Raw genomic sequence first — 18,160 nt, 5'->3', positions numbered from 1 at the left:
GTTGTTCTGATCACAACAAATTCACACAGAAGCAAACTGTTGCTAGGATACGCATGACAAATGAAAACAATATGCGTTCTAAAATCAGCTCAAAATATCAAACATGCTTTATATCCTATAACTGGATGGCATTATAGACTGAAGCAAAAAAATTGGAGTCTGTGAACATCATGCACTACACGATTTTCTTTGGAATCTGACTACTCAAATCTGCTGACTGGCTCTGACTTTTGGCTACTAGCATCAGCTTCTCCAGACTGTAAAAAATTATGTGGTGCATTACAGACTTAAGAGAATTTACCTAAAACCTCAATGATTGCACTTTCCTCTGTGTTCCTAATTAGTATTCAGAACACTTTAATATGCAGATGCAGTGTGATATGAATGACGTGAACAACCCTCTCAGATTTTTAGCACTAGTTTAATGGCAACCTTACACTGGATTAGTTCACATACATTGCCGACACTTTCTTTTTCCTTGTCATAATCATGCAGATCATGGGAGTTAAATCAAACTTGAACTGTTTTGATTCCTCAAGCAAAGCCAAATTCCTCTAAGAGTGCCTGTTTTGTCAGGTGACATCATTCATGATCCTGACAAGTTCCTTTTTCACTCGCTGGCTTATTTGTCTAAAAAAAGAAATTAGAATAAAATATTGAAATAGACTCTTTGTTCTGATCTACCAGATATTTACTTGAAATTGAAACACCAAAACAATATAAAAAACCTTGTACAACAATAAAAGTAAGTAGTATGCATAATGAATGTAACACTATTCATTGTTACACACACACAAAAAAACAACAACACAAAATGGCTGAAAAACACATCCAAATAGATTTTATGTGTCTTTACACTTAATGGATCTACTTATGGTGCACCTTAATAATCATAATTATTGTTATTATTATTATTATTAATGTTATAATTATCATAGTTGACTATCCTGATATTGTACTCGGAGAAATTCACGCCCTCTGACTCCAAATTATTTGTTTCAATGACAACATTCGTTTCCCAAATGACTTATTGTGAGGTTGGAAGAAGCCAGAGCTCTTTAAACATTATAACTTTGACAACAATGTGAACAGTGTTTGAAATTCGAAAGCTCATAATTATGGTAATTCGGATATGTCACGTATGCAAGTGTGTTTGTGTGCGAAGTTCTTCAAAGAGCTTCTGCTTCTAGTTGCTGTCCTCAAAACTTCCATTGCTGCTGCATGAATGGAAACGCATGGTGCTCATGGGATCTGACACATACCCTGCGGGAACAGCAAGGAAAACAGTAACCGACACGCACTTTAATACAACCACCCACTTGTTGCACCATATGCTTACACGCACACAGTGCTCTCGTGTTTGGGAAAATGTCATGTTAACTTCAAACCAAATTTGCATGGATTATATCAACATGATTGTTGCCATATTTTATGTCAATTAAACTGAAAAACAATGTTGCCCCCCATGAAGCTGTTACATAAACAGATGAATCACACGTTTGATAATAATTTCCAGTTGGACACAAACCATTTCTGTCAATGGGTGGGAACTGCATGTTCCTCCTCAGCTCATCCAGGGACAAGCCCTGTGAAGACCTCCGACCAGAGCTGTTGAAATAAAAGAGAGGATTGAATCAGTAATGCAATTAGTATTGGTTTACACTAAAGACCACAGAACAAGCACGATTCTTCTGCGATATGAAATTTTAATGATGCTAAATAGGATACACTTCTGTTGCTTTGTTGTTGTCATATCAGCTCAATGAGGCCTTGCTGGGTTTGTCCTGCTCCGATGATCCTCTATTGAATTCGTTTTCTATTTAGTTATTCACAGTGTCACTTTAGCCTGATTTATTGCTCATACCACCAAACTGTGTACAATGCTAGTTTAGGTTACATAAAACATCATATTGCAATGATTATAACTAAGGCTCCAAAGTAGGAGTCCCTTCTAGTAATTTTTTGACTTTTATGTTGACAGTTGCCATGTTCCCCCAAACACACGCATTCATCATCACCCATAAAGAATTAAGAGGTGACCACCAGCAAAGGTTCTCAGTGTGAATGTCATGCAAGTTTCATTGCAGTCTCTCTTTTGTTTTCATGCCTCGGTTTCCAAGCAACAGCACTTCAGACTGTACAGAAGTGTTGTGTTTGGACTGCATGGCACTGACCAAACAAAAGAGCTAGGGGACCTGACTCCTCCATTAAAACATGAGCATGACGTATTAGCTTCTATTTAAATTCATATTTGTTTTCAAACTAATGCAGTTTGGCAATAAGTTGGTTGCGGTCTCTTCTTAGCAAATACAACTCATAGTCACCAACAAAATTATAGGCTCATTCATGAATAGATTTGTGATAGATTTGTGTTTGTGTGTACTTTTGGGTCCAAAATGCATAGGCACGGGCATTGAGGGCGTATTCCAACTCAAAGCGCGAGCGAAGGGCAGCTACGTGACTTCTTCCAGGGCTGCCACGTGCTACCAGGCAGTCCGTGGAGGACGAGGGTGAAAGAGAACCACTGCTGTTACTGGAGGCCGGCGACATAAGCTGGACACACATAGAAATATGAAGTACTGGATCAACAGAATAAAATGTATAGTTGATATATCATTTATGTGCATGTAACCTACCTCCACGTTACACAGGCATTCCTCTAGTTTGGCAACCACTTCCGAAAACTCAGGTCTTTCCTGTCAGAGAGAGTCAAAAACAGGGTATTTTCATCAGAGGGGTTTGGTTAGAGGAAATAATATCTGGCTCCAATCAGCCGCTACTCTGAAGAGGACTCTCTGATCGCTGCCCAAGGATCATTTAGAGTAAAGGACGTCAAAAGACCAGAACACAGTACACAAAACACAAAGTTTAATTACAAAGACCATATATACAACTTTGAAATGATAAATATATATATATTTAGCAAGCATATATTTAATTCATTAAAAGTGAAGTGCTACAATGAAATGCTGTTCTTTTGTGTTTTCTAAAAAGAATCCTAATAAATGTACATAAACGTTTCCACAAAGATATTAAGCAGCACAACTGTTTTCAACGTTGATAATAAGAAAAGTTTCTTGAGCATCAAATCAGCATATCAGAATGATTCCTGAAGGATCATTCGACATTGAAGACTGGAGTAATGGCTGCTAAAATTACAAGAATAGACAACAGTATTTAAATATAAAGCAGTTATTTGAAACTGAAAATTATCACTGAATACAGTGTTTGACAATATGTTATTCATCTCTTTTAAGCAACACTAAATGAACGCACTCTAGAAGCTGTTAGCATACTGGCTCTTTTCATGTGTTTCTCAGCAAAAAGCTTTGTGTTCTAGAGAATAGTGTCAAGCTGCACTTGGTACCAGGGCAGATTCCTAACAAGCACGCTTGACACAGTTTCAGCCCCGCACCTGAGGGACCAGCGCTGAGAACATTACAAAGACGCTGTACATGAGAAAACACCTGGCATAGGTTTGTTGTAGAGAGACACGGTAGGCTAGCAACTGGATGCTCATCAACAAAAATACAAATTGTCCTGAGCTACAGAGATAAGGCATTCTGGGTAATCTGACTGATTATCATTTGCACAGAGAAGTAGTTCATGAATGCATTTAATAGGGCCACAAAGAATGCTATCTATCCCCTCTTTACCTAGAAAGCAATAAACTGAATGTTACGGTATATTAACTAAATGTTATAAACAGTGAAAAAGTAACTAATTTAATTTCATAGTCCTTTTTTAAAAACAATTTTTACATGAATTTAAAGTAAATGTGCTTATCTCAAGATAAACCTACTGTGTGTGACTTATTTTCGGAGCATGTTTTTGGCTAGATGTGGGTCACTCACCTCTGGACACACATTCCAGCCTCTCATCAGCAGCGCTGAGATGGGTTTGGGAATGGAGTATCCAACAGGAGGGCGGACATGATGATATGCCATATCTGCAGCAGCTGCAGCTGTAAAGAGTTCACAGAGCTGAGATTGAGACCTTGTTCATTCAAATGTATATATTATTATATGAATACACTTATGCACAATAATTTCATTTATTTTTAATATTTATATTAATCTGTTTTAATATTTTTTAATGGAGCAGTTCACCCAGAAAACTAAAATTTACTCAACCTCAGGCTATCCAATATGTAAATTAGTTTATTTCTTCATCAGAACAGATTCAGAGAAATTTTGCATTACATCAGCACTGCTCACCAGTGGATCCTCTGCAGTGAATGGGTGCCGTCAGAATAAGAGTCCAAACAGCTGATAAAAACATCACAATAATCCACCCGACTAAAGTCCATTAAAATCTTATAAAGTGAAAACCTGAATGCTCGTAATAAACATCCATCATTAAGGTGATTTAACTAAACCGTCCCTTCTGGCCAAAATACGAGTCAATAATCTAGTCATGCTTCAGTGAACACCAGTTGAAGCAATGGTTTCGAGTTAAAAAACTTCTCAATGCTAAATTTGTTTATTGTGAACATACAGCTTTTAGATACACAAAGTTAATTTAATGGACTGGAGCGGTGTGGATTATTGTGATGTTTTGTCAGCTGTCTGTACTCTCATTCTGACGGCACCCATTCACTGCAGAGGATCCACTGGTAAGCAAGTGATGTAATGCTTTCTCCAACTCTGTTTGAATCACAAAACAAACTCATCTATATCTTGGATGGCCTGAGGGTGAGTAAATGTTATTTTAGGTGAACTACTTTAAAATGCTTTAAAATATTTTATTTTATAATGAATATTTTGTTAATCAACTCGAAAATAAAGATGAAAAACTCATAAAATGTCCCAAATACAGAGAAAATGAAACCTTATAACCCAGTCTAAAAGGCAGTAAGGGTCAATATTAGGTATAGCAGTACAGCACCTGGTTTGAGATGTGCGAATGGAATCTCCCCCGTGAGTAGCTCCCACAGGCAGAGAGCATAGCTGAACATGTCTGCTTTCACCGTATAGCGTGTACACTGGGTAAACACCTCAGGGGCCATCCAACGCAGGTTCTGCATGGCATTATGAGAGCAAAATGACAAACACAAAACAATGTGTGACTTACAAAACGCCTACTAACCCCAAAGGACAGGCACACATACTCCCCCAAAGACACAAATTGATGTATTTAACATGATGTACAAGAAAGCCAAAATCACAGTGTAAGCAGTATTAAAACTGCCAGCATGTGCTGAGGATTATTAATGCAAAAGAAATTAATCAAGAACACAGAGTGCATTTACCCCAGGTTGTTTAGTCATATTATCCTCATCCACAGACAACAGGAAGCGAGATTCTGCAGAACAATACAGAAGAATTTTCATTACATAAAATGTGGAGATCAAAAGTGACTTTTACGAACCGAATAGTTTTTTTCATAACGAATTGTATTATCAGCACAATAATTTGGGTGAAAAGTCTATCTGAAACATGAATTTAATGTCTTAATATTTAGTTTGTCCCACTTTTGCTTTTAATGATCACAGCACTGAAGCTGTTGATTGACATCAGCAAGGTTTGCAATGATCCAAAGATCATCTTGAAGCCTAAAGCTTTCAGCTTTTTTCCCCAGACATAACTGTTTTTTCTCTAACAAAAAAAAGCAGGAAAGAGTGAGGTAAGAATTGGTGCAAGGTGCCTAGTATGTATGTTACATATTTTACCTCCAAAATCAGCCACCACAGCGTGTCCATCTTCATAGAGTAGAATATTATGACTGAAAAGATATCATTCGTTGAAATGAGGTTTAAAAATCACTGCTGCCAGTCTTGACAGTCTAAAAATATACTGATTATCATGTAATAGGATGGTTTAAACAAACGGACAGAGAAGCACCATGATTATTGAACGAATCGTGTGATGATGATGATGATGATGATGATGGGGACTAACCTGTTGAGGTCTCTGTGAATGATTGGTTGGGTCAGATTGTGCAGATACTCCATGCCCTTGGCCACATCGATGGCAATGATAAGCTTGGACTGCAGATCGATGATTCTGGATGTAAAAACATTAAGTGAACGCCTCCTCCTCACCACCGATCAATGCACAAACCCATCATCAAACAGATCAATGAGATGATGATCACCTTAAACTGCATACAGAACACTAAGTGGAAATCAAACACTTAATGGTATTGATGCAGGTCTTATAAACAGATCCTAGATTGCTTCAGATTTCTTCCTCTTAAAGTTACATTCAGAAATCATTCTAATATGCTCATTTGGTTCTTATCATCAATGTTGAAAACAGTTGTGCTGCTTAATATTTTAGTGAAAACCGAATTTTTTTTAAGACTGCTTGATGAATACATTTCAAAATTACATCATTTTTTGGAAATAGAAATCTTTTGTAACATTATAAATGAAAAATGATTCAAATATTCTCTTGAACAGTAGTGTATCCATACATACACATAGTATTATAAAATCACCTCTTCTGCTCGTGCAACAGTGAGAACAGTGATCCTCCAGACACATATTGGGTTACTATGGCAAACTGACTGGGGTCGTCCAAACAAGCCCCCACGAACTGGATCACACAAGGGTGGTTGAGACGACACAGGATGGACACCTCCCGACAGAACATATCTGTATCTGACTTTGAGCAGTACGTGTTTGCGCGGTACCTGTGGAAAAGTACAAAAAGTCATGGCAGTTTGCTTTGTATACAGTACACGATGTGGACAATCAGGGAAAACAAGAAAAAAGCTCTTACCGTTTAATAGCAACTATTTTATTGCGGCACCTTCCTTTGTAGACCTTTCCAAAGGAGCCTATGGTTGCAGTGCTTTAGTGGATTTAATGGGGACTCGGGGAGAGAGCTAATATTCATCATTAAACTGACATACCTGATCCAATAATCTCATTAAACTCCAGTTCAGAAAGTTGAAGATGGAAGTTTGATGGAAGACTTGCTCTCAGGAGAAGGACATCTGCCTTCTCTAAGGAGAAAAGAGGGTAAATAGGAGTTGTTTGATGCCTTCACATCAATCATTGCATGAAACTCTAATCATGTTTCATTCAGCTTATGTTGTTGACATTTGCCCATGAGTCACGAAAGATGGTTTACGAACTTTACCCATTCAAATTTAATGGCTTAAACTATAGAAATGACGCAGTGGGAGGATGTTTGGAGACAGTTTCTGACTCACTGTCTCTCAGAAGTTTTTGGTGACTGTGGATAGCAGTATTTCAGGACATAAAAAGAGTGATTCATGGAGTCAGCTAACTGTGTGTATGTGTGTGTGTTTTACCTTTAGTCATACTTTTGATCTTTCCCAGGGGAGAAGGAACAGAAACATAAGATCCATCTGGAACACACGCAACAACAAAATCAACTTTTCCAAGAATTCACAATAGCAACCGAACCAGCTCATACACAGCACAAATCTGTGAGGCTACATGTGGAGAGTGTGTCATACCCCCTCCTGGTTGAGAGTATTCATTGCAGGGTGAATCATCCTGAGGTCGCTTGTAGTGTTTTAGCAGAGTAACAATGGCATCATGGCCTAAAATTAACATCCACACATGATCATAACACGTATATAGTAAAATGTATATTTGTCAGTCTCATTTTTTCAGTTATGTTTAACTTTTAAAGTTAGAAAATGTAATGTAAAGAATAACTTTCATTTTTTCTGTAATTTTAGACATTAATATATGTATATGTGTGTGTGTGTGTGTGTGTGTGTGTGTGTGTGTGTGTGTGTGTGTCTGTGTGTGTTAAATACATGAGAGAGATAACCTTTATAGATCTATAGATATATACTGTAAGATAACCTTTCTCATAGGCCCACATTAAGCATGTCTGTTCATCCTTTTCCCCGCTGGAGCGGCTGGGGTCACAAGCCACCAGATTCATATCTGCTCCGTTGTCCAAAAGAAACTGAACCAGTCGGATGTGTCCATGGAAACAGGCACTATGCAGACCTGTTGTTTCAAAAATCAACCAGACTATCATCATAAATCATATAACGTCTGTCTTAGAACATTGAAATGTCAAGTTACAGATGACAAGAGCAGAAATATTTCTGAATTTTTGCCATCATTTTTTTTCACCTGTGTGTCCATCTCGCCCCTGCTGATTAATGCTCACAGCATTCTGACTGAGCAGATACTTGACCATTTCCAGGTCCTTGCCGTAGGTGCAGGCACTACAGAATACAATTAAAGCTTCATTTACTGCATAACAATAGCAGCAGGTATCTTAACCCCGATCTGATTGAAGAATACACATTTCTATTTATGCCCATACATTAATATAAATGTAACAAACGGAAGTGGTGAGGAGGTACGTTACCTGTGAAAAGCTGTCTCACTGAAGATGTTCTCCTTGGACAGACTCTCTGCGCCAGACAACTGAATAATCTCTTGCACCACTTCGAACTTTCCATTGTAGCAAGCTCTGATGGGGAATATGAGACTCAAATCACAATCACTATAACCGCTCTCCAGATTCCAGATCATTTCGTTTCACATTAGTGATTTGCCGAGTTTAACTGCCACCTTGTGTTGAGAGTGATTAACTTCTCAGGTGAACTCACAGGTGGAGAGGTGTGTCACCGTAGATGTTGACAGAGTGCGGCTGTATGTCGAAGGTGCCCTGCAGAAGGAAACGGACAACCTCTTGGTGTCCAAATCGAGAGCAGAAATGAAGGGGAACGTGGTCCTCATTGTCTTGAGCATTGACTGTACAGGAGAGATTTAGGAGAGCTTTAAAAGAATAGTTCACCCAAAAATGTAAACTTGCTGAAAATGTACTTACCCTCAGGCCATCAGAGATGTAGTTAAGATTGTTTCTACATCAGAACAGATTTAGCATTACTTTTTAAGAAATGTATAAATACTTTCAATAGAGAACTTATATTTAAACTAGAAGCAATGGTTTAAAGTTAAAAACATTCATATTATGGATTTGTTTATTACAAACATGCAGTTTTTAACTTCACACGAAATTAACTGAATGGCTGGAGTTGTGTGGATTACTGTGATGTTTTTATCAGCTGTTTGGACTCATTCTGATGGCACCCATTCACTGCAGAGGATCCATTGGTGAGCATGGGATGCAAAGCAAATTTGTCAAAATCTGTTCAGATTAAAACACACACTACACCTTGGATGGCCTGAGGATGCATATATCCACAGCAAATTTTCATTTTTGGATGAACTATTCCTATAAAGTAATATAATCAACGTTCACAATCAAGTAAATGTCAACTAGATGATTCAGTAAAACTCTCACCGTCAGTTTTGCTGCCGTCACCCATCAGCAGTTTGACAATGCCCAGATAGCCTTTAGCTGCAGCCAGGTGAAGCGGTCTGTCCCCCACCTCTCCACTTGCATTGACATCAGCCTCAAACTTCATCAGGAGCTTGCAGACCTGTTCCACACGCACAAAAGTAGCTGTTATGAAGTCCTGGACATTTATGATATGAAGAAAAGACTGACCTGCTCATGGCCAAAGTAAGCTGCAATGTGCAGAGGGGTGAAGAACACTGCATCTTGGACGTTAACATATGCCCCGTGTTGCAAGAGAATATCAACAACCTTGAAGAAAAGTAGGGGAATCCTATTGAATATGTCTTTAAAATGCACTCATATGAAGTCCATCGCAATTTCTGAATGACCTGGTTGAAACAGTTTATCTTCAGGTCAAACACACACCTCAAGATGAGCGGCCACTGTAGCTATATGTAATGCAGTAAGGGCTCCGTACCCCACCTGCTGGATATCTGCTCCACCATGCAGCAGCGCAGTGACCAGTTCAGCATTACCCTACATCACATAAAACAAAACGAACCACTTATCACATACATTTTGTTGTTTAAACATTTTTATCATGATTAATTCATAGCACACAGTATTTCGGATTATTAACCCTTGACTGACCTTGAATGCAGCCAGGTGCAGTGCAGTGAATCCATTCCGGGTTAGTCTGGATGGACGCAGACCTCTCAGCATGAGGGTCCTGATGTGAGCTTTATTCCCTGGCAGCAAAAAAAAATTAAAACAAAAAATAAGCAAATCCGCTTGAATTAAATTAAAGTACCATAACAGCTGATGGTAATGAATCAAGCAAATCAACAGTGTAAAATTTGTTCCTACAAAGTAAGGTAAATATAATTACAAATTGATATGATTATTCAACATAAGTACATAGGAATGAGTCATTACCATATCATTGCATTATAGTCAATAACATTTAACATTAGCTCTACCTCCACATATGCAGCAGAGATGCAGCAGGGAGAGTCCACCCTCTGTACGATAATTCAGATTCACTTTATTGAATGCTTCATCTGAGCTGCAGAAGACAACATAAAACAGATTTCCACATTCACTCTTTCCTGCAGTGTTATTAACACTGAAGTCTCCACCTTAGGCCACATTTGTAAACACCAATAACAGTACACTGCAAAAGAGGCTAACAAAACTCTTAGTTTCAATCGGTCTCACCTGAAGACATGCTTGAGTTCCTTGAACTCCTCCTCTTTAATTTTCAAGTCTTCCTCCAGTCTCTCAATTATAACAGCATATGACTCGCTTACTTTCTTTTTCCACTCATCTAAAACAAACCGACATTGATTCAAGACGACAATGTGGACACAAACAATCCAATTTTACATAGAGAAAAATCATTACTCACTGTGAATAAATACTATATATATGTCAACAAGGATTAGGACAAGTCTTAATCTATTTCTATCAACATCAACTGAACCAATGAACCGAATGAATCAAACAGCCAAATGAAGAAGCTTAATGTTTACCTGTACATGTTTGAGTGGGTCTTGATTTATAATTCCCCATCAGACTGGTTGGTGTAAACTTTTGTACACGGTTAGCTGGAGGGAAAGTCTCACGAAGTGGTAACACAATGCTTTGGCACAATAGGGAACCGTCCGATAAGGGATCACAGCCACTGCTAAAAATACATCAGCCTCAGTGTGGAACATGTGACAACAATGACAGCTGACCTCTCTGAGGATCTGTACCTATTACAGGGTAAAGCCACGGTCGATTTCTCTCTTCAGACAACAGCTGCATCAAGACTCAACTGTATGTCTCTATCTTTTTCACCCTGAGAATGTCTTCATATGGTTTCTTCCTAAATTTCAACATAGGTTCCTAGGTTCTTGTTCTGCAGAGTTTCTTGTAAAGAGGTTAGTGTGGCATTTTTAGTGTGAAATTGGTTCCACTATCCAGTGCCTTCAGTCCAACACAATCCTCCAGATTAACCTCAAACAAGCTCAATGCTTTAATATGAGCAGGACTGGATACACTTTTCTTTAGATAAACTTGAACACCAAAAAACACAGTAACAAAACCTGTTTTTCCATCCAGGTTTACAGCCAAATAGTGTCACTTGGCACACTGATAGATCCGTAGAGAGAACCAACAGAGAGAGAGGAGTGAAACATGACTTATCAAACACCAGATTCTCTTTGGCAGGAACACTGTAGAGCTCAATATCATCAGCACAGGTAACCAGCATTCCTGGCTTCGTGTGTGAGAGGAACTCCACATAGAAGTCATGGCCTAATGGTTAGAGAGTCGGACTCCCAATCGAAAGGTTGTGACTTCGAGTCCCGGGCCAGCAGGAATTGTGGGTGGGGGGAGTGCATGTACAGTTCTCTCTCCACCTTCAATACCATGACTGAGGTGCCCTTGAGCTCCCTGGGTGCCGCAGCATAAATGGCTGCCCACTGCTCTGGGTGTGTGTTCACAGTGTGGTTGTGTTCACTGCTCTGTGTGTGTGCACTTTGGATGGGTTAAATGCAGAGCACAAATTCTGATTATGGGTCACCATACTTGGCTGAATGTCATGTCACTTTTGAGATTGCAAGTATGACCACCAGCATTTAATATAAAGGGTTTCCCAGGGGCAAAGTGATTTCAAAGAATGATTTCTGAAGGATTGTGTGACACTGAAGACTGGTGTAACTGATCTTAGACAACACAGGAATAAATTACATATACATTACATTCTAAAATACATCCAAACAAAATAATAATTATTTTTAAAATCACATAAATGCAACCTTGCTAAGCATAAGAGATTTCTTTAAAAAAATAAAACATGTAAAAATCTTACCGACCCCAAACTTTAGAATGGCACATTAAGGCTTATTAACAATCAACCAAATGCATGAACGAGGTTTGATGAATATTAAATAGAATAAAATAGTAGCTGCATGAATGAAGATGACTTTGAATCCTGACAGTGACTTTATCATGTAGACACTGTAGTGAATATAAAGTGGATCCACCATTACCTGTATGGTCAGATGAAGAAACAGTTCTTAAAAATGTACAATAAATAGTTTTTTAAACATATTTTTTTACATATCTCACCAATCTTGCATCCTGTAGGATCTGCAAACATGTTATAATTGATGCCAAGAGGCAGTTCTTTCCTCTCCAGTTTCTCAGTGATCTGAATTTCATGAGCAGACTTCTGGTCCTCATCCACTGTAGTAATTATCACAAGATCCCAGAATTCATCAGACTGAACTTTTCTACCTGTGGATGGAAAATGAATAACTGTTTCTCTTGTAATAATTATAGAAACCCTCATGAGCAACAACCAATGTCAGTGAATTTTCTCAGCAACAAAAAAGTGAATCAACAAATTACATCATGTGTGGAACTATGTGCGATAATGATCAGCTATTTGCCGTTACCATTAGATTACAGGAACGAAGATCTGACGGAATGTACTCACTTGGTGAAGTTAGACCTGAAAAAAAAAAATATATTTTTTTAATTTGCCTCCCTGATTATTTAAGGAGAACATATCACTAAAAATCATCTTTCTGCTCCCTGATGATTCATTTTGGAGTCATCTGAAAGAACTGAAACTTCTATATCTACATGACAACAACACGTCAACCTACACTATTAAAGGCCTGTCTGGTTGTTTAAACCTGACTGCTTTAACTCTCTATGACACCCCGCTCAGTTTAAAGAAGAGCTACAGACACTGTATGGTCAACAAACATATGGTCACTGAAGACTTTGGACAACTTTGTTATCTCTGATGAGAAAATCATACAACACTTGTCTCTTCCCTTTCGATTCAAAGCCATTAATCAACACTTTTGTGAACCCATCTAAATTGGTTAGTGTTCATAACTTATTCTGATCTACTTTGTTTGTTGTGTTTACTATCATGTCTAAGTGCACAAAAACCCTTTATTTTGATGTTCATCTTTAGCATTCATAAGACTGAGATGAAAGTGACATATAAAATAATCTCTAAAATAAACAGGATTTAGGACTTTTATTCCCCTACACTTATTATACAGTACTGGATTCAAGGCCATTTAAGTAGAAGAAATCTTCTGTAAATATGCTGCATTTTTTATATCTTGATATTTGCTATGCAACGATTTTATATTCTTATTTTGTTCACTATGAAGTACAAAACACTTATGAATATGTTATTTTGGATTTTTGTTCAAAGGATTGAGAAACTGGTTTTCAGAGGAATTTTACATTGTCAGGCTTTGCAGTACAAAGAAACAGATAGCATCCGGGAAACCATTCATTTCCGTGCCTTTGAGGACAGAAAATGACGACCAGGTACAATCCCAGTCTCAGAAAACCATGAAAGAGGACACAGATGACCTCCCTGAACAAGTCTGTACTATATTTGACTGATGTGAAAGTGAAAGTGAAGTGATGTGTGCACACACAGCAGTGAACACACACAATACTTAACTATTACTACACAATATTCAGGTAATGTTATAATCAACATTATTATGTCAACAAAACTCATCTAAAAAGTTTAGTTAAATTAATTTGATTATTTAATTTTTTTACTTCCAACAATGCATTTGTGGTAACAGGCGCAATGAATAGTGTATCTATAGTTAGCGCTCTAAGAGACTGATTTGACTCACTGAATGCTTCTGTTTTGCGTGTCTAGATATCATTGTGACTGTTGGTCCCTGTAATGAAGAAACTGAAGAAGGAACCTTTCATGTTTTAGGAATAAAAGCTTTGGTCCACCAGAGTGAGCCACTGAGTGACATGTTGTGGTCTTGTAAAGTGAGGCCCTCAGCCATTTTCACACTCGCAGTCACCTGTTATTACTTCAGGGCAGTGTCTGATTGGTTGTTGCCATGACTAAATCAGCCTCACTTCCTTCAAAGTCATTGAAAGAGCCCACCAAGCATTTGAGAAAGCCAGAGACATTGCACAGAAGGTAACTGAGCGTCCGTCACATTGACCATGAAGTTTTCAAGGGTCATCGAGACATCTTTAGACAGGCTCGCAGTACACAAGTGCATCTGCAGCAGGAACAGGAAAGGGTGTATAAGGAAAAAAACTCTCTTTCTACAAAGAGCCAAGCTGGAGCATGACATCCATCATGCGCGTCACAAACATGCCAAGTTTTTCGGAAGAGAAGAGGATGAGGATCCAGGAGCAAGAAATGGTTTGCAGTTTCAGCCAACAGCACGACACTCTAGCGAGGGCAGAGCTCAGATACAACACATGGAAACATGTAACCAGCATTAAATGCATGATTGTTTTTGATTTAACTCTCAGTTTAATATGACATTTACATATTGGTTAGTTAGAGAATCCTTTGTGTAGCTTTAAAAGCAGACTTACTGCACTGTTGTACAGAATAGTATAATATAATAAAGTACTTACAATAACTTACTATATATATATATATATATATATATATATATATATATATATATATATATATATATATATATATATATATCTCAACAGTCTTAGTATAACAGGAGGATGTTTAAATGCCACGGCAAATTTAGCTTGACAATAAATAGCGATTCACTACACTAAATTTCTGCATGTAACAGTATTTATTCCAAAAAGTCCTGTTCTGCGAATCAGCAGTGTGAAATTCGATGCATTTTTCTGGCCTGACATGAAAATGTAGACTTTAACATTCGTCACTAACTAGACTGAAAATCTATGCAAACATGATTGCGCATGTCCCAGGAAGTACCACATATCGACCTTGCCACCTGTTTGAAGTTTATTCATTTTATTTTGTACTTTGAGTCACTGAGAACGACAACAGTGCAATATGCTAGCTTATACTTCTGGAAGTGGCATCAGTAGAGTGGCATCTTAAGTATTATCTTTATTAAATTATAACATTAATATTAATCAAGGCTACATAAAACAGTTCTCTATATATTTATATATTACATATGGAGTTTAAAAAAGACTAAAGTAAATAAAAAGACTGCCCTGATAACAATACTAATGCCTTTTTCTAAATTCAAAAAAGTATAAAACTGTCACTGGGGCAATAGACCTTCAAAATTGACTAATATGTAAACTTTATGTACTAATATGTACCGGTACTTCTGAAGTACTGGTATTTACATTTAAGGTACTAATATGTACCATTTAGAGGTAAATATGGTAGAAAGCTGTACCTTTTAGCTTTTGCATCTCCAGCTAGCAGTGACAGGTTTGTGCCTTTATTTTCTGAGATGGAAGAGTTTTACGTACCTAAAATTCACAATCTTTTATACTAAACTCAAATGTGAATATCTGTGTCAACCCTATATATCTTGACCCTAATAATTTTTTTTAGAAACAAAATTAATTTCTGAAGAACATAGAATGGTGAATTCAGCTTTCTCATACGGAGGTGGGCAGGGAAGCCAGGCTGTCTTTATTCTCCTTCAGGAAAGTGCTACATGAGCCGAAGGTGCAGTAAATACTGGAGGAAAGCCCAGCGATGTCAGTGGAGATTTAGGGTAGCATGCCAGGAGTGGCCTGGTTGTAGTAAGAAATCTGAGAGAAATGCATACATAAGCATGTAGGCCAACACACTTAACCTTCAGTACTTTAACACCTGACAGCACATGGAACCACTCGAAGCAGTTTCTAAACATGAGTTATAATGTACCACACATTATTTCAGTTAAAGAGACTGCAATGTTTAAAGCTGTGTTAATTCTTGAACTTTGACTCATTTGTTCATTCAGTATAAATGTCCATTAGGCTCTCTGTGTATTTATTACCTTAGTGAAAGAGTTTTCCTCCTCCCAGATACTGAACCCAGCACACAGCACCTCTCCTCTGTTGTAGTCTACAGTGGGAGGGTTCGCAGGGTCACAGAACGCAGGGCAATCAAATAAGGGTCTCAAGAAGTGACAAAGATGTAATAACTTGTTATTTTGCCCTTTGGAAAGACACAATATAGAGATTCTGTAAGAGTTTAAGGTTTAACCAGAATCACAAGGGCGCCTCCTGGAGGCCAGGAGGATGAAGTCCTGGACTTTGCCTCGTTTAGTCACAGAGGGGGTGACACATGGTAGATGGGGTCGTCTTCATCTGAGTCAGTTATCACTTCACACTCTCTGCATTAAGGCATATTTATTACGGTCAAGTATAATATCAATGTGCTCTACGTTAAATCAATTCATTTGAAACATGGCTGATAACTTTGATCTGCCAGCCATTGTAGCAAACTAAATTAAATTAAATTTATTCAGTTCAATTTCATTTGTATAACATTTTTTACGATACAAATTGTTGCAAAGCAACTTTACAGAAAATTGATGTTTCTATAATATTTAGAAATAGCATATCAGTGGTGACTCAGTTTATGTACAAACAACCTGTAAGATATAAATTAAAAAGACACTTGTAAAAGTATCATTTCATTTAAATTTACATTTATAGATTTTAATTAAATTACTTTAATTTAAAAATAAGTCTGTAAATAGTAATTGGACTTTTAAAATGCTTCTTAAAAAAGTCCCATATGTTCACCAAGGTTGCATTTATTTGATAAATTCAGTACAGTTTTCCTTTTAAATGTGATTGTGATGGCAAAACTGCATTTTCAGCAGCCATGCTCAAGAAACATAAGAAACTTTTCCAGTTATTATCAATGTTGAAAACAGTTTTATATACTTTTTCATATTTTTGTGGAAATTCTAAAACATTTTTTTTTTTTGAATTCTTTGATGAATAGAAATTTCACAAGAACAGCATTTATTTGAAATAGAAAAAAAATGATTGAAAAAATGACTGTTAAACATCTGTCACTCATAAAATTCAAAATTCAATTATTTTTTATTATTTAAAATGCATTTGACATACTGGTAGTGGTGGTCCCATCCCTTCCTTTGTCTTAGCTCAGACAGTAACAGAAACACCAGCTCGGCTGCCACGGCCACATGAGTCTCCACCTTAAAGCACAACATCTGGTTCTCCTCAAGTATGTATAAACTCACCTGGGCACAGTGTTTCAGCTCATAAATTTCTCTCAAGCTTCTGCATTTCTGACTCAAGTCACCCATGTAATCTCAAAAGAACAAAATGGAAACTTTAAAATTAAGTTAGCCAAGCTTATCCACCTTATTTTTCTCTAAGGTTTAGACCCAGTTGTTACGGGCAGCCAACATCTTCAGTGCCGAAACATTATTGTAACTGAGGTACATCTGCCAAGACATGGAATATTCACATGATCCAACAAGGCATGTTGCTGAGCAAATTCATGAGATTTATAGCTACTGGAACAGGTTAATACACCCGGTTACTGGGGTCCCAGGGAACCGAGAGAGGAACTTCACTTTGTTTGCAGGATGTTATGTACTTCCTGTACATTTACATTTATTCAAAAGCAACTTACAATTTTTATATATGTCAGAGGTTGCACGCCTCTGGGGCAACTAGGGGTTAAGTGTCTTGCTCAGGGACACATTGGTGTCTCACAGTGGATTCGAACCCGGGTCTCTTACACCAAAGGCATGTGTTAATTATTGTGTGATCTAGTGTCCCATGCTGCTCTGCTATGCAGGAATTTTTATAGTTGTAAAGTTAACTTTGAATATGACATACAACCAGAGCTTATAATTAGGCATATGATTATAAGAATATTACATAACCTGTTATAATAGACAAAATCTTCAGAATCCTACCTGTCAAGTTGGATTTTCTTTTCTGGCTATGGCTTCCTGAATGTGTCTTTTTCCATCCTAAAGAAGATAGATTTTTCATTTAAATAATAAGATACAGTTTTAAAAGCTCAAGCACTTCAGTTCCAGCATTCATTTTGTTTCACCCTCTTGAACTCTTCTAACCATCTCCATCAACAAGTTAAACTCTTCCACCATGTGAGGGACCGCAGGAAGTTT

The 18,160-nt window shown here is 37.5% G+C and overlaps 1 protein-coding gene and 1 pseudogene across 6 annotated transcripts; one reads left to right on the top strand and one right to left on the bottom strand.

The window, feature by feature from the left end:
* Nucleotides 1–402: 402 nt before the first annotated feature.
* tnni3k (TNNI3 interacting kinase) lies at nt 403–18,076 on the bottom strand. Of its 6 annotated transcripts, XM_052604574.1 has the most exons (30): nt 17,381–18,076; nt 17,124–17,257; nt 16,037–16,375; nt 12,695–12,750; nt 12,366–12,533; nt 10,781–10,935; nt 10,467–10,575; nt 10,229–10,314; nt 9,900–9,997; nt 9,675–9,785; nt 9,459–9,557; nt 9,252–9,390; nt 8,554–8,698; nt 8,310–8,414; nt 8,069–8,163; nt 7,790–7,939; nt 7,432–7,518; nt 7,264–7,320; nt 6,859–6,951; nt 6,726–6,783; nt 6,442–6,636; nt 5,901–6,005; nt 5,672–5,724; nt 5,252–5,304; nt 4,888–5,020; nt 3,855–3,964; nt 2,637–2,696; nt 2,384–2,553; nt 1,529–1,608; nt 403–1,263 (listed from the first exon to the last, which is right to left on the bottom strand). In XM_052604574.1, the coding sequence occupies exons 5-30, from the start codon at nt 12,374–12,376 to the stop codon at nt 1,187–1,189; spliced, it is 2,634 nt and encodes an 877-aa protein (XP_052460534.1). In that variant the 5' UTR covers nt 12,377–12,533; nt 12,695–12,750; nt 16,037–16,375; nt 17,124–17,257; nt 17,381–18,076; the 3' UTR covers nt 403–1,186. The 6 variants fall into 6 exon arrangements, with proteins under 6 accessions (XP_052460534.1, XP_052460535.1, XP_052460536.1 ...); XM_052604575.1 differs by lacking the exon at nt 12,695–12,750 and having other exon boundaries at nt 17,124–18,076; XM_052604576.1 differs by lacking the exons at nt 16,037–16,375; nt 17,124–17,257 and having other exon boundaries at nt 17,945–18,029.
* Nucleotides 13,932–14,716, top strand: LOC128019154 (uncharacterized; annotated as a pseudogene).
* Nucleotides 18,077–18,160: the final 84 nt, after the last annotated feature.

The sequence above is a fragment of the Carassius gibelio genome, chromosome A8 (assembly GCF_023724105.1).
Source record: "Carassius gibelio isolate Cgi1373 ecotype wild population from Czech Republic chromosome A8, carGib1.2-hapl.c, whole genome shotgun sequence".
NCBI lineage: Eukaryota > Metazoa > Chordata > Actinopteri > Cypriniformes > Cyprinidae > Carassius > Carassius gibelio.
Note: the sequence above shows the minus strand (reverse complement) of the source record. Positions and strands in the feature narration are given on the sequence as shown.